At 45.0% G+C, this 26,516-nt stretch overlaps 1 protein-coding gene across 1 annotated transcript in view; it reads left to right on the forward strand.

Moving 5' to 3' along the window:
- Positions 1-4,226: 4,226 nt before the first annotated feature.
- Positions 4,227-26,516, forward strand: part of TAF4 (TATA-box binding protein associated factor 4) — a 33,662-nt gene continuing 11,372 nt past the window's right edge. The window contains exons 1-8 of the mRNA XM_063459610.1: positions 4,227-4,491; positions 5,171-6,094; positions 19,149-19,333; positions 21,011-21,130; positions 23,451-23,570; positions 24,942-25,064; positions 25,457-25,546; positions 25,665-25,898. Coding sequence (XP_063315680.1) covers positions 4,245-4,491; positions 5,171-6,094; positions 19,149-19,333; positions 21,011-21,130; positions 23,451-23,570; positions 24,942-25,064; positions 25,457-25,546; positions 25,665-25,898 — 2,043 coding nt within the window. The 5' untranslated portion in view covers positions 4,227-4,244. The remainder of the gene's footprint in view (positions 4,492-5,170; positions 6,095-19,148; positions 19,334-21,010; positions 21,131-23,450; positions 23,571-24,941; positions 25,065-25,456; positions 25,547-25,664; positions 25,899-26,516) is intronic.

The raw sequence follows: 26,516 nt of genomic DNA on the forward strand, positions 1-26,516 counted from the left end.
GTTGACCTGAAAAACCAAATGTCGAAATCCACCCCACTGTTTTTGCCTCTATCCTAGAACCAAGCGCATGTATCTTGGTCCCTTTTAATAACTGCCATAAATATTATATTTATCAGTTATTAATTCATTGGTGTAATTTTCAGACATGTGATGGTTTTCCTTTAATTTGTACCTGTAACTTTAAGGTGAAACAGTTTTGTTGAGCTGGCTTCACAAAATACATTAAAGCGGCAGTTCACAATTCACCCCAAACTAGCCTAGGTAGAAATATTAAGAAGTACCAATTGTTGACCAGCAAAGCGTGTGCTACATCTGTTGTCCCCACTAGTCAGTGACCATTACACTAGGAGGGATATTTACTAAAGTGAGAATTAAACCAGATGAACTGGAAAAATGTTCTCTGTCATTTATGCTTTCCATTAAGCTACCCTGGCCTTAAAGCAGGGGTGGGGAACCTTCGACCCTCCTAATGTTGTGGACTACATCTCCCTTGATGCTTTGCTGGCATTATGGCTCTAAGAGCATTATGGGAGATGTAGTCCAAAACATCTGGAGGGCCGAAGGTTCCCCACTCCTGCCTTATAGGGACACTATCATCACCAGAACAACTACAGCTTAATGTAGTTGTTATGGTGTCTATAGTCTGTCCCTGCAGGCTTGTTAATGTAAACACTGTCTTTTCAGAGAAAAAAAAAAAGCAGTGTTTACATTACAGCCTAGTAACACCGCTAGGTGCAGTTACTCAGACGGCCACTAAAGTTGCTTCCTGGGTCAGGGCTGCACAATATGCTCGTAATGCTAATCATAGAGATGCATTGATTCAATAGCTTCCCAATGCTTTCCTATAGGAAAACATTGAATTGGCTGAGATTGTCAAATTTTATCATCACAGCCACAGAGGCAAGGTGAGGCCAGCCACAGCGAGACTGGCATGGCACTGCAAAAAAAGGGCGTTTAGACACCTTTTTAAAGTAAAGAGAGGGGGCCCAGGGCCTAAAATGTTATTTTACCACTATAGTGTCAAGAAAACATGTTTGTTTCCTGACACTAAAGTATTCCTTTAAATTTGAAATTAACTTCGAATTTCCACGCTAGTAAATAACCCTGTAGGTATTATGAACCTGGGAAGATGTATTTATATATGTGGACTGTGGATGGTAACATGAACAAGACTTGTGAAAAATTGTGCACATAGAGTGCGTCCTGTGTCACAAATTGTGCCCAGTATGTACAGCCTTGAACTTTTAAGCCACTGGTAGAAGCTATTTTGGTTTTGGAGTAGGCACACAAACCATTTTACTCCTATCTTCACAAGGTGTGAGGCCATCACTGATACAGAAAGTGCTGTATACACGGACCACAACAAGGAACTTTGGTGATTTATACAAGAAAATGATATTTTATACCTGAAGCCAACAATAGGTGTTTACTAAACATCAATACGGTTATTGCAAATTGAAGTCCAAAATAATTGAAGTGGAAGCTGGATGTGTATTTTTCATGTTGCTTCTTGAAAATGTTTGACTTAACGAATTAATTGGTTTAAGTCTATTTTCCAACAATTTGCCCACTGTGGTGGGTATGGCACTTGGGGGTACTTTTGCTACCATAACTACAAAAGAGGGCGGCCGTGATTATCAAGCTTGAAGTGTTTCGTCTTTAACTTTGTTATTTCTTTTTTTTTTAAGTATATTAGAGAATTTACAATCCAGTTAGCCCGGGCACACATTACTATGGAGAAGAAATATCTTAATCTCTCAATGTGCTCTCTGCTAAGTGTGAAGGACAGAGAGGAACACAAACATCACATTAAATACATTTATTTATAATATTGAGGTGTTCTACAGCTGAGTTAGGTTTCTGCCCACAAAACACAATGCAATAACTTCTTCAGGTTCTAATATCCCCATGTAATAACCTCCCCAGTGACCAACTGCCCTCACAGCCCCATGTAATAACCTCCCCAGTGACCAACTAGGTGGATATAAAGCGGAGGGGGGGCCCTAGGTGGATATAAAGCGGGGGGGCGCCCTAGGTGGATATAAAGCGGGGGGGCGCCCTAGGTGGATATAAAGCGGGGGGGGCGCCCTAGGTGGATATAAAGCGGGGGGGCGCCCTACGTGGATATAAAGCAGAGGGGGGGGCGCCCTAGGGGGATATAAAGCAGAGGGGGGGGCACCCTAGGGGGATATAAAGCAGAGGGGGGGGCACCCTAGGGGGATATAAAGCAGAGGGGGGGGCACCCTAGGGGGATATAAAGCAGAGGGGGGGGGCCCTAGGGGGATATAAAGCAGAGGGGGGCGCCCTAGGGGGATATAAAGCAGAGGGGGGGCGCCCTAGGGGGATATAAAGCAGAGGGGGGGGCGCCCTAGGGGGATATAAAGAGGGGGGGGCGCCCTAGGGGGATATAAAGAGGGGGGGCGCCCTAGGGGGATATAAAGAGGGGGGGGCACCCTAGGGGGATATAAAGAGGGGGGGCACCCTAGGGGGATATAAAGCAGGGGGGGCACCCTAGGGGGATATAAAGCAGGGGGGGCACCCTAGGGGGATATAAAGCAGGGGGGGCACCCTAGGGGGATATAAAGCAGGGGGGGCACCCTAGGGGGATATAAAGCAGGGGGGGCACCCTAGGGGGATATAAAGCAGGGGGGGCACCCTAGGGGGATATAAAGCAGGGGGGGCACCCTAGGGGGATATAAAGCAGGGGGGGCACCCTAGGGGGATATAAAGCAGGGGGGGCACCCTAGGGGGATATAAAGCAGGGGGGGCACCCTAGGGGGATATAAAGCAGGGGGGGCACCCTAGGGGGATATAAAGCAGGGGGGGCACCCTAGGGGGATATAAAGCAGGGGGGGCACCCTAGGGGGATATAAAGCAGGGGGGGCACCCTAGGGGGATATAAAGCAGGGGGGGCACCCTAGGGGGATATAAAGCAGGGGGGGCACCCTAGGGGGATATAAAGCAGGGGGGGCACCCTAGGGGGATATAAAGCAGGGGGGGCACCCTAGGGGGATATAAAGCAGGGGGGGCACCCTAGGGGGATATAAAGCAGGGGGGGTGGGGCACCCTAGGGGGATATAAAGCAGGGGGGGGTGGGGCACCCTAGGGGGATATAAAGCGGGGGGGGGGCGCCCTAGGTGGATATAAAGCGGGGGGGGGCGCCCTAGGTGGATATAAAGCGGGGGGGGGCGCCCTAGGTGGATATAAAGCGGGGGGGGCGCCCTAGGTGGATATAAAGCGGGGGGGGGGGCGCCCTAGGTGGATATAAAGCGGGGGGGGGCGCCCTAGGTGGATATAAAGCGGGGGGGGGGGCGCCCTAGGTGGATATAAAGCGGGGGGGGCGCCCTAGGTGGATATAAAGCGGGGGGGGGGCGCCCTAGGTGGATATAAAGCGGGGGGGGGGGCGCCCTAGGTGGATATAAAGCGGGGGGAGGTGGGCGCCCTAGGTGGATATAAAGCGGGGGGAGGTGGGCGCCCTAGGTGGATATAAAGCGGGGGGGGCGCCCTAGGTGGATATAAAGCGGGGGGGCGCCCTAGGTGGATATAAAGCGGGGGGGGGGGGGCGCCCTAGGTGGATATAAAGCGGGGGGGGGGGCGCCCTAGGTGGAAATAAAGCGGGGGGGGGGGGGCGCCCTAGGTGGATATAAAGCGGGGGGGGGGGCGCCCTAGGTGGAAATAAAGCGGGGGGGGGGCGCCCTAGGTGGAAATAAAGCGGGGGGGGGGGGGCGCCCTAGGTGGATATAAAGCGGGGGGGGGGGGGGGGCGCCCTAGGTGGATATAAAGCGGGGGGGGTGCCCTAGGTGGATATAAAGCGGGGGGGGGGGGGTGCCCTAGGTGGATATAAAGCGGGGTGCTCGGTATATAAAGGGTCGGCTCCCCGCTCCGGTTACCCCCCGGAATTGCAGGTGTGGCCCCTCCGGACACCCGCAGCCATTTTGAATGCAGACAAAGAGCTGGGGGCCCCGGGTCTCCCTGCCGGGCCCTCTCCGTGCTGGCTCTCCATCCATCCCCCGAGCCCCGCTGTCTGTCCGGGCCCTGCCCGCAGCTTCCCCGGCCCAGGCTCCCCCTCCCCCCTGAGGTCCGCTCGGCTCCCTCCCGCTCTCCACACAGCGCTCGCAGCCATTTGCCCGCCCGTTATATAGGGCGGCGCCGGCCAATGAGTGGCTCTCTCCCCCGTGACGTCACCGCCGAGCCGCGCACGCGCACTGAACCGCTGCCCTCCTGAGTTGAGCGGCGGAGTAAAGATGGCGGCGGGTTCGGATTTGCTGGATGAGGTTTTCTTCAATACGGACGTGGACGAGAAAGTGGTCAGCGATCTGGTGGGCTCCCTGGAGTCCCAGCTAGCGGCCGCCACCCACCACCACCATCACCACCACCAGCAGCCACAGGCCCCCCCCGAGGCCCGCAGCCAGGCCCTGGCCAACCATGTCTCCAGCCCCGGGGGCCAGCCCGAGGCCAAGCTGGGGCTCCCCTCAGAGATCAGCAAGACGGGTGAGTGGGCTGCGGGCGGCCAGGGGCACAGCCCGGCAGCTGGCATGGCTGGGGGGGACAGGGGCCCCCAGGGGCTGCATGTGGGGGGACAGGGGCCCCCAGGGGCTGCATGAGGGGGTACAGGGGCCCCCAGTAGCTGCAGGGCCCTCTGCTCTATAGCTGAGGGGGGCCTTGTATGGAGTTACAGGTGTCTGGGCTCTATAGGGGGTGTCTGGGAGGCAGGGGGAGATTTTGGGGTGTCTGTGTGCTGCAGGGGCTGGGTTGAGGGTGTCTGGGGGTATTGGATGGGGGTTTGGAGGGGCAAGGAGGCAGACAGACTGTTTGGAGGGATCAGGGGTGTGTAGGTGTCTAGTATAAAGCTCTTACCGCTTAGGAGGGCAGGCAGGCTCTTTGAGGGTTTAGTTTAGTTTTATGGGGGGCTTATGAAATCCTCCTGATCTCTATATGGGTGAAAAATCCTCCCTAGGGCTTTTTTTGGGGGTGGGGGGTATGATGTCGTGTGGGGTGATGTTAGGGACGTTGGGTTATTGTGGAGGGAAAACTCTCTCTGACATGCTTTGCTATGAAGTGCAGTGTTTTTTTCCCATCATGTTATTGAGTTATTCACTAACTTTTCATGTAACACTGGATGTGCAGCGTTGTCTTCCTACTTGTGTCTCATTCTCTTTCTGTTCCTTAGGAGCTGTTGTACCTGGCGTAACGGGAGGAGTTATCAATAACAGTCGACCGCAAACCACAGCACCACAGGAAGGAGCCCAGACTGCTGGATCGGAGACACCAGGGGCTCTTAGCCAAGCTAAAGCTGGGGTTCTGGGTACCTTAGCAACAACTTTGTCAAACCACAGTCCAGGAAATGGAAAGACAGCCACCCTTCAGACAATGAATGGGAGTAATGTTGTTATTAATTCTCACGGACCTGGTGGGCATGGTACCTCTTACCAGGGAAACAGCAACCCTGCACCCGCTGTAACTTTGGTGAACAATGGCCCAGCTCCTGTCACCAAGAGTGGTGTAAATACAGGAGCCAACACCGTGATCCAGGCTTCTTTTCTTGGGACAACAAATGTGTCAGCTTCTGTCATTTCTTCCTCATCGACTTCCACTGCTGGAGCAGCTGGACAACAAGCAGGAATGGCTAGTTTGCCCACCACCGTAGCTTTGGTGAGACCTCTAATGCATCAAGGTGTGCCAGCCACGCAGAATGGAAGTAATACTGTGATCAATTCTCCCCTGCCACCCTCTGCTGGGGTATCTTTGCAAATGAACAGTCAGCCCAACTCTGTAACTAGCCAGGTGATAAAGTCAGACTCCCCTAAAACTATTATTCAGCCCCCCCAGCAGAGCCAGCCCAACCCTGGTAGCATGGTGATAGGGCAGACTATGCAAGCCGGACATCCAGGACCTGGGGGGCCAAATAATGCTCCTGGTACCCCCACAGGAATGGCAAAAGCTACAGTCAGCACTGTGCCTCAAAACTTGCCAAGGACTCCTACAGCGGCGGTTGGTGGCATCAGGGCAACCATGAATCCTCCTGTTCTAGCACCTCGTATGCCCCAGCCACCTCAGAACCCACCAAACATCCAGAACTTTCAACTTCCTCCAGGTAAGTGAAATGGTTATTTCTGGGTCGGGCACATTCGGAGTTACTCTTTGCTCCCTTTTCATGTTGCGTTATGATATGGCACTGTGTGGTTCTCTGAATCTGGGACCAATCGTGCTGTCCCGTTAATATCTTTGCATGCAGTCTTTATAGTTCGATGCAAATGTTACGCTGGATAAGAGTTATCTGTCCGACAACTCTCGTGGCTTTGGATAAATGTAGTTATTTGCAAATTGCCTGATGTTTAGGAACTGTACTCCTTTACAGCTTACCTGGTCTGCCCTGGTTTCTCGTGTCCCCGCGTGCCCCTTTACCCTAGAAGTCTGCTTGGTAATGCCTGTGAACTTGCATTTGGGGATCCTGGTATGCTGCAGTTTCACTATCAGACACTGTTAACCCTTACACTGTTGGCTGTTCAAACTGTAAAAAGGGTTAATATTCATGATTTCAAGATATTTTTCATTGGTTCTATAGCCTGTATCCAATTAAAACCCTATTACTGCTCAGCTCCTGTAACATTTAAATGATGTCTTTACTTTGCCAAGTAATGCATTGCATTTACCCAGATTCTTGAAGTGTTATGAAATCGTAACATAGTTTTTCTCCGTTGTCTCTAAGTTAAGACTGGATATAATTTTAGCATTTGCATTGCTCATATTTGTTACAGAATCCCTAATGCAAAGCAGCAGTATATCGGTTACTGGTCAGACGCTGCCAGAGGTGTTGGGTGCTTTGATTTGAATATCCTTACCTATTCCTCATTACCAGGAGCTGATTTGCAATCTCATCCTTAATAACCCTTTCTGTGTTTACGGACACCCAGCTGTCAGTTTGTCGCCACAAACTTAATATCCAAATAAAAATCTCCGGTTGTGTCCGGGGCTGTGAGGCATTGCTTGGCAACTGGTAGCCGCTGACCGCGAGTCTAGTGTTATTTAGGAAGGACCCTGTAATTTGATTTGTTTATATGTCAACATCTCCAAAAGACCCCCTCTGTATAGTGTTCTAGCCTTCACGTTGACATTTCCGAGGAGATTTGTATGCCAGAGGAATACTTTGAACCAGGAACTAAGGCTATCTCATAGCACTAAAACCTTGTTGGAAGATGCAGGCACCTAGCCCCTCCAATATTTCAGTGTAAGCTCTGCAATATTTTATTTTCTTATCTTTCAGCTGAAAAAGTTTAAACCGAGTCATTTTCAGGGGCTTATATTTTTACATTTTGAGGTTTATTCCCCAAGCACCAAAGACAACTGTCACTTTGGTGAAAATAAAATATCTGGCACTAGAGTTTAGTGGGATAATATTTGACGATTTTTGCCTAAAGGTTAATATTTAAATTCAGTTTAACTACATTTTGACATTCGGTGAATGAAGCCGTGTTTTGACCCAAACTTACTCCAGGTTGAAATCTTTGATTTTCTAGAAAATTGGAATCCGACTCTGGGACCCAAGACGCATTTTGTTTGTTAGACTGACCCAATATAGTTCAGTTAAGAAGCATTTTGTGACATGTGGATATCTTGTTAGGATGTGTTCACGTGTGTCTTGCTCGTGGTATTTCCAGGATATGTTTTCCTGTGACATGTTATGCGGGCATGGTCGCAGTGGATTGCAGCCGATGGGAAACGTTGGCTTTAAAGTGCTGTTGTGCCCTTTAGAGTTGGTGTCACCAAACTTTTTGTGCTTTGATTATTTGTTTTTCATGTTCTGTTTGATTTACGTGTGAGATTTGAATATTATAGGTATTTTATTCGTTCGAGAAAGTGCATGAAAATAACTTTCCAATATCTAAGCGCTCCGGAGGTAGAGCTTATTTTACAGAAAGCTTAGCTCAAGCAATGAACATTTTGCTATTCTTCCTAACGAACGTTCGATCTGTGGAGAAGATGTGATGGAAGCCGGGGCCGGATGGGAATTAAAATGAATTAAAAATGTTCGGGAAAGACACTTGGCCTGCGTAGTTTGTAAAATAGGTCACCGATATCTGGGGAGCAGTTTATTCACTAAACTCCGAATTGTAGTGATTTGAACAAATTGCAAAGTTTTGGCAAAAGATACTGATTTGGGATAACTCTCCATCTCGCTGTAGTCACTGGGTGGGATTTTAGTATAAATGTTGCATTTTAACTTTCACTTCAATACAGTTAATTGTTTAGTGAATAAACCCTTGAGTATTTCATTTTAATTATTTCCACTTCTTGATTTTAATAGCCTTTTTATTCCAATGTGATCATTTCATGAGATTTATCAGTAAATAATATCGTGCAAAGTGTAACCAATTAATGCAAGACAATATGCACATCTTTTTGGACTTTTGTACAGCACTACAGTGTATGTATGTGCATTGTATAGGGATGCTTATTATCTCACTGTACAAATAGTCTAAATTAGTGATTGGGAACCTCGGCTCACCAAATGTTTTACTACATCTCCCACGATGCATGGTGTCGGGGCTCTGCTTCGTGAAGGTGTCTCTTGGTGTCTGTTTTGAAAAGGGGCGCAAAGATGTAAAAGGGGGGTGTTTCACCCGTGGAATTGCGCTAGTGAATTTCACGGTTTCTCAGAAAAGAAAACTTCAATAAATCTCGCCCCTAATGCCAGGATAAGCCGATACTGCTCTAAATCAAGATAATCTGTTCTGGGTACTATTGAAGCTTTGATTTGAATCAATTGCACCCCATTATGAAATTGGTTAAAGTTTAAATATTTCTTTTAAACAAATGACCCATAATCCCCTCATTATCCACCGTCAGCCTCTCTAATATTGGAAGATGAATACTCCATGATATAAATAACCCAGGGGTGAAGGTGTAGCCAGTTGTCCTCCTTTACTACAAACATGAGAGTAACAGGGCTAAATGGAATTGTTAAGAAATAGCAAGTACAATTTGTAATGTTTGTAAACAATAGCATTCCCTATACAGTGCTTCCAGTAAACTACACGTTACTACTATATAAACAAACACTGTATTCCTACTGCACGTACTGTACCTCCCTCTACTGTAATGTAACATGTAAAGTGCTGAGCATACCCGTTAGAGCTATAAAAATAAACTATACATACACTATATACCTACTGCGCTTACTGTACCTCCCTCTACTGTAATGTAACCTGTAAAGTGCAGAGTACACCTGTTAGCACTATATAAATATAACATACATACACTGTATACCTACTGCACTTACTGTACCTCCCTCTACTGTAATGTAACATGTAAAGTGCAGAGTACACCTGTTAGCGCTATATAAATAAAATATACATACACTGTATACCTACTGCACGTACTGTACCTCCCTCTACTGTAATGTAACATGTAAAGTGCTGAGCATACCCGTTAGAGCTATAAAAATAAACTATACATACACTATATACCTACTGCGCTTACTGTACCTCCCTCTACTGTAATGTAACCTGTAAAGTGCAGAGTACACCTGTTAGCACTATATAAATATAACATACATACACTGTATACCTACTGCACTTACTGTACCTCCCTCTACTGTAAAGTACCGAGTACACCTATTAGTGTTATATAAATATAATATACATACACTGTATACCTACTGCACTTACTGTACCTCCCTCTACTGTAATGTAACCTGTAAAGTGCTGAGTACAGCTGTTAGCGCTATATAAATAAAATATACATACACTGTATACCTACTGCACTTACTGTACCTCCCTCTACTGTAATGTAACCTGTAAAGTGCTGAGTACACCTGTTATCACTATATAAATATAATATATATACACTGTATACCTACTGCACTTACTGTACCTCCCTCAACTGTAATGTAACATGTAAAGTGCTGAGCATACCCGTTAGAGCTATAAAAATAAACTATACATACACTATATACCTACTGCGCTTACTGTACCTCCCTCTACTGTAATGTAACCTGTAAAGTGCAGAGTACACCTGTTAGCACTATATAAATAAAATATACATACACTGTATACCTACTGCGCTTACTGTACCTCCCTCTACTGTAATGTAACCTGTAAAGTGCAGAGTACACCTGTTAGCGCTATATAAATAAAATATACATACACTGTATACCTACTGCACATACTGTACCTCCCTCTACTGTAATGTAACCTGAAAAGTGCAGAGTACACCTGTTAGCCCTATATAAATAAAATATACATACACTGTATACCTACTGCACTTACTGTACCTCCCTCTACTGTAATGTAACATGTAAAGTGCTGAGTACACCTGTTAGCACTATATAAATAAAATATACATACACTGTATACCTACTGCACGTACTGTACCTCCCTCTACTGTAATGTAACCTGTAAAGTGCAGAGTACACCTGTTAGCACTATATAAATAAAATATACATACACTGTATACCTACTGTACCTCCCTCTACTGTAATGTAACCTGTAAAGTGCAGAGTACACCTGTTAGCACTATATAAATAAAATATACATACACTGTATACCTACTGCACGTACTGTACCTCCCTCTACTGTAATGTAACCTGTAAAGTGCAGAGTACACCTGTTAGCGCTATATAAATAATATATACATACACTGTATACCTACTGCACGTACTGTACCTCCCTCTACTGTAATGTAACCTGTATAGTGCTGAGTACACCTGTTAGCGCTATATAAATAAAATACACTGTATACCTACTGCACTTACTGTATCTCCCTCTACTGTAATGTAACATGTAAAGTGCAGAGTACACCTGTTAGTGTTATATAAATAAAATATACATACACTGTATACCTACTGCACTTACTGTACCTCCCTCTACTGTAAAGTACCGAGTACACCTATTAGTGTTATATAATATACATACACTGTATACCTACTGCACTTACTGTACCTCCCTCTACTGTAATGTAACCTGTAAAGTGCTGAGTACACCTGTTAGTGCTATATAAATAAAATATACATACACTGTATACCTACTGCACGTACTGTACCTCCCTCTACTGTAATGTAACCTGTAAAGTGCAGAGTACACCTGTTAGCACTATATAAATAAAATATACATACACTGTATACCTACTGCACGTACTGTACCTCCCTCTACTGTAATGTAACCTGTAAAGTGCAGAGTACACCTGTTAGCGCTATATAAATAATATATACATACACTGTATACCTACTGCACGTACTGTACCTCCCTCTACTGTAATGTAACCTGTAAAGTGCTGAGTACACCTGTTAGTGTTATATAAATAAAATATACATACACTGTATACCTACTGCACTTACTGTACCTCCCTCTACTGTAAAGTACCGAGTACACCTATTAGTGTTATATAAATATAATATACATACACTGTATACCTACTGCACTTACTGTACCTCCCTCTACTGTAATGTAACCTGTAAAGTGCTGAGTACAGCTGTTAGCGCTATATAAATAAAATATACATACACTGTATACCTACTGCACTTACTGTACCTCCCTCTACTGTAAAGTACCGAGTACACCTATTAGTGTTATATAAATATAATATACATACACTGTATACCTACTGCACTTACTGTACCTCCCTCTACTGTAATGTAACCTGTAAAGTGCTGAGTACAGCTGTTAGCGCTATATAAATAAAATATACATACACTGTATACCTACTGCACTTACTGTACCTCCCTCTACTGTAATGTAACCTGTAAAGTGCTGAGTACACCTGTTATCACTATATAAATATAATATATATACACTGTATACCTACTGCACTTACTGTACCTCCCTCTACTGTAATGTAACCTGTAAAGTACTGAGTACACCTGTCAGCACTATATAAATATAATATACATACACTGTATACCTCCCTCTACTGTAATGTAACATGCTAAGTACACCTGTTAGGGCTATATAAATAATACATACACTATACCTTCTGCACTTACTGTACCTCCCTCTACTGTAATGTAGCCTATACAGTGCTGAGTACACATGTTGGCGCTATATAAATATAATACACTGTATACTTACTGTACCTCCCTCTACTGTAATGTAGCCTATAAAGTGCTGAGTACACCTGTTGGCGCTATATAAATAATACATACACTGTATACCTTCTGCACTTACTGTAGCTCCCTCTACTGTAATGTAGCATGCAAAGTGTTGAGTACACCTGTTAGTGCTATATAAATAAAATATACATACACTGTATACCTACTACATTTACTGTACCTCCCTCTACTGTAATGTAACCTGTAAAGTGCTGAGTACACCTGTTAGTGCTATATAAATAAAATATACATACACTGTATACCTTCTGCACTTACTGTATCTCCTTATACTGTAATGTAGCCTGTAAAGTGCTGAGTACACCTGTTAGCACTATATAAATACAATATAGAAGAGATTCTCTGTTTTTAAACACACTAAGCACCAAAACAACTTTAGCTTAATGAAGCAGTTTTAGTGTATATATTATGCCCATGCAGTCTCACTACTCCATTCTCTGCCATTTAGGAGTTAAATCACTTTTGTTTCTGTTAATGTAACCCTAGCCACACTCCTCTCGCTGTGATTCACATGGTCACATGGTCGGCATGAAAAAAATTGTTTCATTTTCAGTCTTATGTAAAAGGGACCCTATAGGTACTCAGACCACTTCATCTCATTGATCTGCGTGCAGTGTCCCTGTCCCTCTTAGTCATGCAATGTAACTCATTGCTGTTTTAGAGAAATTGCAATGTTTACATTGCAGGACTTAGACAGCCTCTATTACAGGACTTGACAAATTTGCTTTGAATCTATGAGCCAGCTAAAAAAGTTAGGAGCCAGGTTTTTTAAACTTACAAAGCTTTATTTTCAATGACATTAATACAATTCTTAAGGAGATACTATAGTCATCTGGACCAGTACTGCTTAAAGGACCACTATAGTGCCAGGAAAGCATACTCGTTTTCCTGGTACTATAGTGCCCTGAGGGTGCACCCACCCTCAGGGACCCCCTCCCGCCGGGCTGAATGACGAGTAAAGGGTTAAAACTTACCTTTATTCCAGCGCCGGGTGGGGAGCTCTCCTCCCTTTCGGCTGAATGCGCATGCGCGGCAAGAGCTGCGTGCGCATTCAGCCGGTCGCATAGGAAAGCATTTACAATGCTTTCCTATGGACGCTTGCGTGCTCTCACTGTGATTTTCACAGTGAGAATCACGCAAGCGCCTCTAGCGGCTGTCAGTGAGACCGCCACTAGAGGATTTGGAGGCTGGATTAACCCTATTATAAACATAGCAGTTTCTCTGAAATCCTAGAGGGACCTGGCACCCAGACCACTTCATTAAGCTGAAGTGGTCTGGGTGCCTAGAGTGGTCCTTTAATGTAGTGGTTCTGGTATCTATAGCCTGTCCCTGCAGGCTTTTTAGTGTAAACACTGACTTTTCAGAGAAAAGGCAGTGTTTACATTGCTGCCTAGTGATACCTCTCAGTCTCTCAGACAGCCACTAAAGTGTTTCCTATCCCAGTGCTGCACAGTATGCAGCGCCTAAATACTCTGCATGGAGGCGCTGAATGTTCCCCATAGATTTGCATTTCTATGAGAAGATGCTGACTAGCAGAGCGTTTTGCAGTGCATGTGCAGTAGCTTCTCAGTGCTTTCCTTTGGGAAAGCATTGGATTGGCAGAGGTCATCAATTGTGATTATCACAGCCATAGAGGCGGGGCCAGCCCCGGGGAGACCGGAACAGTGCGGATTAAAAAAAAGGTGAGTTGGAAACACCATTCCCACATGATTGGAGGGGGGGCTTGTCCCCTAACCACATAGACACATACACTGACCGATACACACTGACAAACACGCTCACGGATATACAGACACACACACACACATTATTTGTTTTAATACAATTCTATTCCACCCAGCCTCCCTACCTTTTGGGAGTGCTGGAGTGGATCGGTTTTCCTTGGGGACCAGTGGGTGGTTGGCTGGGGTACAGGGCGGCTGGCTGTGGAACAGCGAAGGCCAGCGGCCAACTGCGCATATTGTAGGCTGACAGCGAAGGAGCTGTGATCTCTGCTTCCTTTGTGTGCCGCTTAGTCATGCTGGGGCCGGTGTGACGTCATATTCATTCCGGCTCCGACATCACTAAGTGGCAGGGAGATTGCCGTTCTCTCGCCTACAGAACACGCATCCAGGCACCAGCCTGCCTCAGAGGGAACAGACTCACAAATCCCTGGGATTTGTCGAGCCCGGCCCTAGTGGCTGTCTATCAGACAGCCACTAGAGGTGCTTCTAGGAGTTTACCGAACACTAGGTGGTCAAATGACGCTGGACGTCCTCACGCTCTGCGTGAGAACATCCAGTATCCGTGAAATCGACATAGGAAACCCATGACAGTGAGACTGCAGGTTCATAATCTATAAACCAAAACTGCTTCATTAAAATAAAGTTGTTTTGGTGCCTATAGAGTCCCTTTTAAAGGTTGTTAAAGATTTAACAAATTGCATCAAAATCTTTTCGGGCAAGCAATAGCCAGGGCACGCATTGCAAATAAAAACTAGAAACTTTTTCATTTCCTCCAGGCCATGACTCCATCAATGTCCTTTATCGCTGCACATCGACGTGTGAACGGACATTTGTCAGGCCATTCCTTTATTTCTCTGGTAGTGCATGAGACTTGGTTGCCAGAGGAATAATCTCGGCAACTACTACCGTAAGTGTAGGCTGTAGTTGCCATGGAAGAGAGGTGGCCGTTTCCTATGCTCTCTCTGGTTATCAGAAGTGATTGACAAGTGGGGGACCATGTATTTATTTATTTTACTTTAAATCTAGCACACTATATAGATGGCATTTGATGCTCCTTATTGTAATTTGTGTATACCTTGACCGATGAATCCTTTCTCCTGTGCTTGGTTTATGTATCTTTTCCCACCTATATGTATTCCAACCTGTGTGGTAAGGCTGCAAGCTGAAATCGCAGCGCGTCCTCAGCGATGTCTGGAAACTTTGAGACAGGGAGTTCCTGTAAACATGGCTGCCGCTGCACACAGCATCCGTTACTTGGTGACAGAATGAGAGCAGCTCGCAGGAAAAATCCAATGCGCAGAGAGGAAGCCAGACTGATGACTCTGGTTGCCATGGAGATTGACGTAGTGATGGTTTGGGGAGTCTGGCGTGCTTATAGATGTCTACATATATAAAGACCTCCTCGCTCCCTGCTGCGTTCAGTTTGGGCTCATCCAGCTGTAGCATGCTGTCAGCGCTGCCTGTTAATGGACGGGAAACTTCGATTCTCCGAGAATAGTGTCCCTGTTTTACAGCTTACTATATGCTGGCTGTTATTTCTCACAGCGCTGATAGGGTCCCCTAATATTCGGGTTGGCACAGTTGGCTGAGGATGACGTGGCTTTCTAATGAAGTTTGCTTTGTTTTGACTTGCATGTCTAATTCCCTGCGCTGGGAAGATCTGTGCAAGGTATATCCACCGTGTGGGTAAAAAGCAAGTATTGGGAAACGTTAGCCCAGTGCTTGCCATTTCTTATTTTTGTGTAATTGTGGTCATTGTAAAACTCAGTCACCCAGCCTGTTTTCAGCGCCACAAAAATGGTTTACACAAAATAAGGGGGTATGTACCCGTAAAATACTCCGACTGTAACCTTGGCACCGTAATAATGCAATAAGCACCCTGATTGCAATCACCTCACCTCCATTTATTAGGTTTGTTTTTTCCTTCCATGTCTATCTGTATCTTTTTGGTGAATACAAACTGATTTATGCACATCTTGTCACTGAACTGTGTAAAATAATGCTAATGAAATTGAAAAAAAAAATAGTACTTTTTTTTTGTAAAGTTGTAATAGTTCAACAAGGCGCATTGGCTTTATACTTTGTGTGTGACTGGCTGAAGGTGGTGGCCCTATTAGGGGTTCTCCGTAATTGGGAGGGTGAACGTAGGGCCCATATGGAAACCACAGCAGGGCAAACGACAGCAGTTTGCCATTTAAAAGAACAGTACTGAGCAGCTGCTAACAAATGGTGTTTGGTGTAATCCCAGCATGGGAACATGGGAGCCATGAACGTCTCTTCCTTAGGGCTCCAATCACCCCATCCATCAATTAATTCTATACAGAAATATACATGTACTGTTCATTTAAAGACCATTTTAAAATGAAAATAAAATTATTTTGGATACCTGAAATTGCTAACGTCGGTGTGAATGAATTGAATTATATTTCACGCCTGTGGCCAAAAAGCTGGAACTTGTTATATGTTGGGTTAAGTTGTTTGTGGATTTAACGCTTCGATAATTTGGGGGTGGGAGTTTTTTTTTATATAGTAAGTTGTAAGTACCTAAATCAGGTCATGCAAGTGGAATAGGGTTAAACGATTTCCCAGCATGCACCTGGCTTCCACTTCCTGCCCTGCAGCATCCTTTGGGTATTTTTGAAACTATGGCAGGGAGTATTAAAGGGGAACTGTAAGATGTGGGGCTTTAGCCCAGGCTGATAGACAACCTAAACTTTTAGTTTTAGAGTGTGTCTGTGTGTGTGTGTGTGTGTGTATAGATATGTGTGTGTGTGTGTGTAGATATGTGAATGTATGTGTATGTATATATGTATGTGTGTATATATATATATATATCTGCATAACATTAAAGGGATCCTATAGTGCTGGGAAAACAAATCTGTTTTCCTGGCACTATAGGCTCAGGCACTTACCTTAATCCAGCGCCGGGCTCCCTCGAACCCTGTTTCTGTCTGAGCTCCGCTGTTTAGATTCTATCGCTTTGCCTGAGAGTGATTGTGACGATAGTCACTATCACTGGGGACGGAACATTGACACTTTATGTAGGTCCCTTCTGTTTTAGTCACTCTGTTCCCATTATACAGTTTGACGTCTTGTGGCGGGGCAGACGCCAGGGCACTCATGGCACCATAAGCACAACAGCAACCTTTAGTCAAGAAGAGCTGTAGTTTTTTGGAGGGCCACTGTGTGGGCAGTTTGACCTTATGTTCACATTCAGCTTCTATAACTTCAGGTTCCAATTCCATTGTGATAAAGTGTTCCCAAGGTAGATGGAAAAGAGATGGGGTGTCCATAACCTAATCGCCTATATATTTTTATTATAAAAGATGTAAGAAACGTGACACATGTACACAAAGTCAAGCTCGGCAGCCAGAAACTTCTGAAATAAACTTGCAACTGTTGGAGTCGGACAGTTTTAACTGTAGAGTAATCACAATGTATTTTCCAAATGGATTACATGACTGAGGTAAATGGTAAGAAAATAAGTCTCCCCCAGACCGGTCCACGTTTGTTGGAAATAGAAGTGACTAAATGAAGAGGTAGATGAAGCAGATGATAAACTCTCCACTAACCGCCAATGCCTACATCAGGGGTGCCTAAAAGGTAGATCGCCAATTATTAATCCCCAAAACTACAGATTCCATGATGCTTTGTAATTCTAAAGGCTCGCAAAGCATCTTGGGTGTTGTAGTTCAACAACATCTGGGGATATACATTTTTGGGCAACCCTGGCCTACATACATCAACCCTAATCTCTAAACCGCCACCAGTCTTATTCAGCCAAGTTTCCTGCCTGACCACAAAGCTAAGTGAAATTAAGGTGAACTTTGTTTCCTTACGCTCATCGCAAATAAGAAAAAAAATCCCAGTTGCTGGTATCGCTGTAGCTAACTGTTCAGAACAGAACGAGGCTCCTTCAATCTATTAACATTGAGCTTGTTGTATATACATTCTTGCTCGTCAGTGATATAGTTAGCGTTCTGTTCTTTCTATTATTTTCCGGGATAAGGTGTACGCTGTCTGTTAGAATTGTATTGAAATGATATCATAACCAGCAGACAGAACTTTAACCCATTCAGGAATGTCACACCAAGTATAGATTATCTTCACCCTACTTTGTCTTCCAGTGAGATAATCGGTTATTTATTTATAGTGGGGCGGTACTCCTGGTTATAGTGCCAGGCCTCCGCTCCTAACGCGGGGAATGATCCTGTCTGTCTTATTTCTGTCTATAAGGATGTCTAAACAGCCTTTGTGTACAAGAGCAAAACCTGTACAGTTGCAGCCTTTTCTCCCTCCCGTTGTAACGTTGCGTTCCTGCAGGACGATGTTTTACATTGTACGTTGTGTTGCTAGTTGTAAATGATTCGTGGTGCAATTAAGATATTCAGAAAAGTGGAATTTTGCTCCCCACAATCGGCAGTAAAACCACTGTCCTACAAAATGCAGCGGTGTGTGTCTCCGTTCTGCTGGTTTTCTCATCTAGACACTTTTTATATGTCTCCCCCAAAGTTCTGATCAACATAGCCCCAGTTACTGTGAAATGATAACCTGCTGTCAGGCCCCCGGTGCTTGTTTTACTACAACTCCCATAATTCTATGCCATAAGAGAACATGATAATAGGGGGTGTAGTTCAACAACAGCCAAAGTTAGATGCGTATGTTGTACATTAAAATAAATGCCAGTATTTATCGGTAACTTCGTGCAGTTTTTTTGTAAATATGTTTTTAAGTTCAGGTTTGTTTCACTCTGATAAGAAAAGCAGTGACAATTTATGTGTTTACATTTCTGCAAACAATAGCAATCGTATTGCCTGATCACAAGCTCTTGGGCAGGGTGTCCAAAATGTAACCGTGCAGCTGTTGTAGAAGTACTTTAATGCTGCTTGGCTATGAGTTGCCTTCTGGCCCACGTTCATATAGGGGAATACAAGATGGCGAGACCCCCAACTAACTTCTCATCTGAGTGAAATGCCTGCGGAAGGAAAGCCAATGGATCCAGCTGAGGTTTTGTCAGGTGTTTAGTGTGTCCTTCCATATCCATCCCATGAGTTCCCCCTAAGCTGAAACATCTATAAGAACTATATTCTAAAAGCTCCCACGTAGGCCTTGCTGCAGGGGTTCTATGTATTGCAGGTGGACTGCTTTGTGTTTGGATAGTCTCCTTTCAGGATAGACTAACACAGAAAGGTACAGTGTGTCCAGTATAAAACTGGGCCAAGGCTGTATTTATTAGAAAGGGGCGATCTACCTCTCACTGTATTAAAGAGAACGTCCCCCACTTGTTCATCACTAACTCTCTACCTGTCTTTGTTCCACAGGAATGGTCCTCGTGCGGAGTGAGAATGGGCAACTGCTGATGATCCCGCAGCAGGCGCTGGCCCAGATGCAGGCTCAGGTTCAAGCTCAAGCTCAAGCTCAGGCCCAGTCACAATCTCAGAATGCCATGGCTACTCGGCCAGCAACTCCCACCAGCGCCCCTTCGGTGCAGATCTCTGCAGTGCAGGTGAGTCCAATTTAGAATAGTGATAACCCAGCTCCTCGGCCTTATTCTGTGACATCCTGATCTGTTCTTTAGTAGTGTCAAGTTTAAATGGACATTAAGCACCAAAACAACTTAATGAAGCAGTTTTGGTGTATATATCATGCCCCCGCAGTCTCCATTCTGTCATTTAGGAGTTAAATAACTTATGCAGCCCTAGTCACATCTCACTTGCAAAGCCTTCCTAAAACTTCCTATAAAGAGAGATCGAAAGTTTAAACTTACTTTATTGCACAACTCTTTTTACTCCCTGAAAGGGAAACTCCAGTGCCTCAAGTTTTCCTGGCACTGCAGGTCCCCTCTCCCTCCCACCCCCCAATCCCTGGTTGCTGAAGGGCTGAAAATCCCTTCAGTAACTTACCAGGGGCAGTGACGATGGGCAGAAGTGGTCTGGGTGCCTGGAGTGTTGCGTTAAGGACCAAACTTCTGGAATAAAAGGGAATCATGACATGTCACATATGTCATGTGTCCTTAAGGTGTTAATTTAGAATTTCTTATCCCCTGCTCTATTATTTGTCTGCAGCAGCCCCCTATGTGTGATTTAACGGTTAATGAACACAACAGGTGATAACAACTTCTAAAGTAAACACACTGTGCTGTAAGATGTGATTAAAAATGAAACTTTTTTTTCGTTCTGGCTGTGTGAGTGACAACCAGGGGAGTGGGACTAGAGCAGCATTAACAGAAAGAGTATTTAACAGAGCATTGAGCAGTGAGACTGCAGGGTAATGAACTATACACCAAAACCACTTAAATAAGCTGAAGTTGTTTTGGTGCTTAGTGTCCCTTTAATTATACAACAATGCTTTCTGGACTTGCCTTCCGTATTTGATTCCTCCCACCATGTTCGAAAAACTAAAAGCACTTTAGAGAATAAAATCACTTTCCAGCAGAGATGGTAGCTATTGGAATAGAAAGAAATAATGAGAAATGCATTTTAAAGGACCACTCTAGTGCCAGTAAAACATACTCGTTTTCCTGGCACTAGAGTGCCCTGAGGGTGCCCCCACCCTCAGGGACCCCCTCCCGCCCAGCTCTGGAAAGGGGAAAAGGGTTAAAACTTACCTTTTTCCAGCGCTGGGCGGGAGCTCTCCTCTCCGCCCCGTCGGCTGAATGCGCACGCGCGGCAAGAGCTGCGCGCGCATTCAGCCGGTCGCATAGGAAAGCATTTACAATGCTTTCCTATGGACGCTTGCGTGCTCTCACTGTGATTTTCACAGTGAGAATCACGCAAGCGCCTCTAGCGGCTGTCAGTGAGACAGCCACTAGAAGATTAGGGGGAAGGCTTAACCCATTAATAAACATAGCAGTTTCTCTGAAACTGCTATGTTTATAAAAAAAATGGGTTAACCCTAGCTGGACCTGGCACCCAGACCACTTCATTAAGCTGAAGTGGTCTGGGTGCCTAGAGTGGTCCTTTAAAGTTTGCTGCATTTTTATGCTTTAAGAAACTGGTGGATGCGGTCAGTTGGCTGCACTGAATAATATTCTTGTCTTTGTTTCAGCACAAGGTGTTGTCACCTTACAACAAGACTCCATTCCAGCTGGTTTTATGCTGGTCATTTCAGGTTACCTGTTTTGGTGGCTGGCTTGGCTGCATCTTATCACGTCATTCACCATTTACCTTGTTTGTTTTTTTAGTCTCCTGGAGCCCCTTTGTTGGCACGACAGGTAACCCCCACCACCATCATCAAGCAAGTATCTCAGACACCCACCACCGTGCAGCAAACCACCACACTACAGCGGCCCCCTGTTGTTCAGGTAAGTGACCTTTCTGTGGGATCTGACAGAATGAAGGTGCAAGATGATGATGATGATGATGATGATGTCATGTAGCAGGAGATATCCCATTGTTCACATATTACAAGTAGTCATAAATGTGCGTTTACCAGTTATTAACCCCCATTCCTGAGCTTTTAGAGTTTGGATTATTTAGTCAATTTTGTGTCCAATAATTCTTGTAGAAGTTGCAGCAGTCACATAATCTTACTCGACAGTTAGCTGAACCATATCTCTGAGTCTGTGCTGCTTCTAACCGCTGTGTGAGCGTCATGCTAGAGTAGTTTGAACTGATACAGAAACTGCAGAGATTATCTACTCCTCCAGTGCCGAGTCCATCTTCTGCCCCTATGGAAACTGCGGAGGTTATCTTATCTACTCCTCCAGTGCCGAGTCTATCTTCTGCCCCTATGGAAACTGCGGAGGTTATCCTATCTACCTCACAACCTCCTCCTCCAGTGCCGAGTCAATCTTCTGCCCCTTTGGAAACTGCGGAGGTTATCTTATCTACCTCACAACCTCCTCCTCCAGTGCCGAGTCCATCTTCTGCCCCTATGGAAACTGCGGAAGTTATCATATCTACCTCACAACCTCCTCCTCCAGTGCCAAGTCCATCTTCTGCCCCTATGGAAACTGCGGAGGTTATCATATCTACCTCACCACCTCCTCCTCCAGTGCCGAGTCCATCTTCTGCCCCTATGGAAACTGCGGAGGTTATCTTATCTACCTCACAACCTCCTCCTCCAGTGCCGAGTCCATCTTCTGCCCCCATGGAAACTGCGGAGGTTATCTTATCTACTCCTCCAGTGCCGAGTCCATCTTCTGCCCCTATGGAAACTGCGGAGGTTATCTTATCTACTCCTCCAGTGCCGAGTCCATCTTCTGCCCCTATGGAAACTGCGGAGGTTATCTTATCTACTCCTCCTCCAGTACCGAGTCCAACGTCTGCCCCTATGGAAACTGCGGAGGTTATCCTATCCACCTCACCGCCTCCTCCTCCAGTGCAGAGTCCATCTTCTGCCCCTATAGAAAGTGAGGAGGTTATCCTATCTACCTCACCACCTCCTCCTCCAGTGCCGAGTCCATCTTCTGCCCCTATGGAAACTGCGGAGGTTATCTTATCTACTTCTCCTCCAGTGCCAAGTCCATCTTCTGCCCCTATGGAAACTGCGGAGGTTATCTTATCCACCTCACCACCTCCTCCTCCAGTGCCAAGTCCATCTTCTGCCCCTATGGAAACTGCGGAGGTTATCTTATCCACCTCACCACCTCCTCCTCCAGTGCCAAGTCCATCTTCTGCCCCTATGGAAACTGCGGAGGTTATCTTATCCACCTCACCACCTCCTCCTCCAGTGCCAAGTCCATCTTCTGCCCCTATGGAAACTGCGGAGGTTATCCTATCCACCTCACCACCTCCTCCTCCAGTGCAGAGTCCATCTTCATTGACAAGGGTAGAAACCTGTGCACCCTAAACCCCTCTGCTGCTTTGCTTTATGGCCTGTTTCTACTAAAGTAAATGAGTGAAGTGCCTCGGTGTATAATGAAATGAGTTGTTTAGTGACCGCTTTTTTGTTCAGTACTCTACCTGTACTAATCCCTATATGGAGTTTGCCTGCCACCAAGTGGCCTCTATGTGGAAGTGCCACAACCAAACGTGGGGCATCTCTGGGTAATGACTGGAAGCTCATTCTTATTGCAAGGAATTGAGCTTTGACACAAGCCACAGGAAATCTATAACTCAATAAATCTTGTTTTCTCAAATAGCAGCCAGATGTTTTTCCTGTATGTGATAGAACGTGTTTCCATCCCGTGAAGGCAGATGTTGGGATGTACCTGCTGCTTAGGAAAGCAATTGTCCGTTTCTCTCGTTTCCTATATTCTCCTCCTGCTCAGGAAAGGCCAATGAAAACTTCCCTTCTCCCAAATTTAAACTAGAATAACATAAGGAAGGTGTGCAGATTTCATGCAAAATAAAAAGATGTTCCTTCTTGAACAGAGGAAGTTGTCAGTAGAAACACCATAATGACTGACTTGGCCCCTGCTGCTTTCACACTGGTAACACACTGCGTCGCTGGTATCGTTGTTGCGGAACCCCTTTATTGCTTGGGTATGCAGACCCATTTAGTATTCATAAGGACGGTATAGTCTGCCTTTTAGAGTTTAATATTCTCCACCCAGTGTAGAAGTGCTTGGTTAATGACTGAATACAGAGACCGCTCTAGTTTACGCGTAGCGCTCGTTCTGTGGTAAAGATGTGGCAATGCCTGTTTATAATCCTCATGCCACTGTCTCCCCTTCACAGAACCAGATTGTGCTTGGTAGCACAGCACAAACCACCACATTGGGTACGGCAACTGCTGTACAGACAGGAGCAGCTCAGAGACCAGTACAAGGAACTGCTACCCCGGCCGCCGCTACCACGGTGAGTGTCTCCACTCCGTTAACCATTTCAGTTATATTGCTTTACCCCATCAGACCATCTCTGAAAGGCTCACCAAACCGGAAACTATACACCTAACATATATTTGCAAGCCTATAACCTACTGTAACGTAATCTACACAGAGCATCTAACATGTGTGAGAGCCTGGAGTGTCCCTTTAATAATATAACTAACTGTAACCTAACCTACACAGTGCATCTAACGTGTGTGGGAAGCTGGAGTGTCCCTTTAATAATATAAACCCACCCAGTATAACTAACTGTAAGCTAACCTACACAGTGCACCTAACATGTGTGGGAGTCTGGAGTGTCCCTTTAATAATATAAACCCACCCAGTATAACTAACTGTAACCTAACCTACACAGTGCATCTAACGTGTGTGGGAAGCTGGAGTGTCCCTTTAATAATATAAACCCACCCAGTATAACTAACTGTAAGCTAACCTACACAGTGCACCTAACATGTGTGGGAGTCTGGAGTGTCCCTTTAATAATATAAACCCACCCAGTATAACTAACTGTAAGCTAACCTACACAGTGCACCTAACATGTGTGGGAGTCTGGAGTGTCCCTTTAATAATATAAACCCACCCAGTATAACTAACTGTAAGCTAACCTACACAGTGCATCTAACGTGTGTGGGAGCCTGGAGTGTCCCTTTAATAATATAAACCCACCCAGTATAACTAACTGTAACCTAACCTACACAGTGCATCTAACGTGTGTGGGAGCCTGGAGTGTCCCTTTAAAGTAATGTAAAATGGTTAACTTTTGTGATGTATGTATGGCGCATGTGTGCATACAACATCACAAGCATTATCCAGTTTACGCTTTGTCTATCAAGGTATGTAACTTACATATAACGATAGAATTTGTTTTTTAACTTTTAGATAGTTATTTGGTTGTGCTAATGTGGTGTGACCGTCCCTCTTTAAAAGGTGATAGTAGTTTTGTAGAGTGAACTTCTGTTGGTTTCATTCTATAATATTATTATTGGCATTTCTAAAGCGCAAACATATTCCACAACGGTGTACAATTGGGGAAAGGAGAATACAATATATTATACACAGACGTATGCAAAAGGTTAAACAGGCCTCACCCGTGAGCGGAGATCTAGCCGCTGGTACTCTTTAGACAGAGTATTTAATTAGATAGAAAGGTTTAAATAGGGAGATTAGACAAGAGGTAGTGGCGGGAACTTGGAGGTGATGGCAGACAAAAATTAATAGTGTAATTGCATTAACTGATAGCATGTAAAGGGAATGAGTAGGCGATTGAGTGAAATCTCAAACAGCTGGAAAGTAATGTAACCAATTGGCACCCAATTTATCGTTATCTATTTTTTTTGTGTAGGAAACTATGGAAAATGTGAAGAAATGCAAGAATTTTTTATCTACGCTAATCAAGCTGGCTTCATCGGGTAAACAGTCCTCCGAAACGGCGGCTAATGTGAAAGAACTCGTCCAAAATCTGCTGGTAAGAAGACTGTACCTGATACACCTTTCCTAGAGTTGGGGGGGGTGGTAAGGTTATATATAATTACTTTATGTTACTGTGTGCGTGCTGCAGGTAGGCAGGAGAAGGGGATGATGTTTAAGAAGGGCCTCTAGTTAATGCGTGTAATTTAGACTTTGACTGGGGTCTGTAAAAAGCCAGGGAGATCTAAAGACAGACCTTGTTTTTCTTGATGGACTTTTTGATTAGTTTGGTCTGCTTTAGTTAAACTGATGCTCAGCTGGAACTGACCAGGGTGTGCTTTTATCTCTTCCCTTGCCCGCCATTCGTGTGGGTAATTGAAAACTATACAGAGCAGTTGGTAGGAGGAAGGCAAAGTGGCCTAATTGGCAGTTATTATTTTATATTTACAGGATGGAAAAATCGAAGCTGAGGATTTCACCAGCAGATTATACAGAGAACTGAATTCTTCACCTCAACCCTACCTTGTGCCTTTTCTGAAGGTAAGATCTAAATGCCGCTTTGCAGCCAATAAAACCATGTTTTCTGTCTCACACTTCACACATTCTGCTGGCAGTGAAGTTATTTGTCACCTTTAATTGTTGTTCTTCGTCTTTTCAGCGAAGCCTTCCAGCCTTGCGCCAGCTGACGCCTGATTCGGCAGCCTTCATCCAGCAGAGTCAGCAGCAGCAGCCTGCCTCACAGGCCACCACAGCACTTACCGCAGTCATGCTGAGCAGTTCGGTTCAGCGCACGGCCGGGAAGACCACTGCCACCGTCACCAATACATTACAGCAGCCCGTCATCAGCCTCACTCACCCTGCACAGACCAAGCCAGGACAGCCTACACCACTGGTACATTGCCCACACCTGGGTATCTGGGGTGTAGTACGAGGGACTGACGCTGCACAAATGGGTTCTTTATTACAAATTAGAAATTACGATATGAAGACCTCCATTTCTTTTGTTCTTAAATGCAACGGGATTTCTCATATCCCGGGGAATCCAATCCTGGCAAATCTAAACAGTTTAACCATATAAAAACTGTGATATGCAAGGGGAATATTTCGTTATTTTTTACAAAACTTTGAATGTGCACAATTGGAGAGGAGACTGTAAATGTCCTGGCTATGTAGCTCTAATGGATAAATAGCAAAGTTTCATCCTTTGTCTGTTATTTTGTTCTAAACTTTTCAGTTTTCCACACTATTCAGCTTAGTGAATAAGGCTCTGTAGTTTCCATGGTCATATTTGCCAGTTTCGATGGTAGTGTCTGCCTGTGACCAGTGTCTGTGCTGTAGGTGCTATGTCACGTTGTCTCATTTAAGCTCTGCTTCGATAGGTGACCTACAAGTATTCCACTACAAAGATAGACACGAATACTTTGCGGGATACAGCGCAGTAAATGTACATTAAGATAGGGTTAGGTGAGGTTACTGCTCCCTGAGTCCACTGTTTAATAACTGTTTATTT

This window comes from Pelobates fuscus, chromosome 6, assembly GCF_036172605.1.
Source record: "Pelobates fuscus isolate aPelFus1 chromosome 6, aPelFus1.pri, whole genome shotgun sequence".
In the NCBI taxonomy this organism is placed as follows: Eukaryota; Metazoa; Chordata; class Amphibia; order Anura; family Pelobatidae; genus Pelobates; species Pelobates fuscus.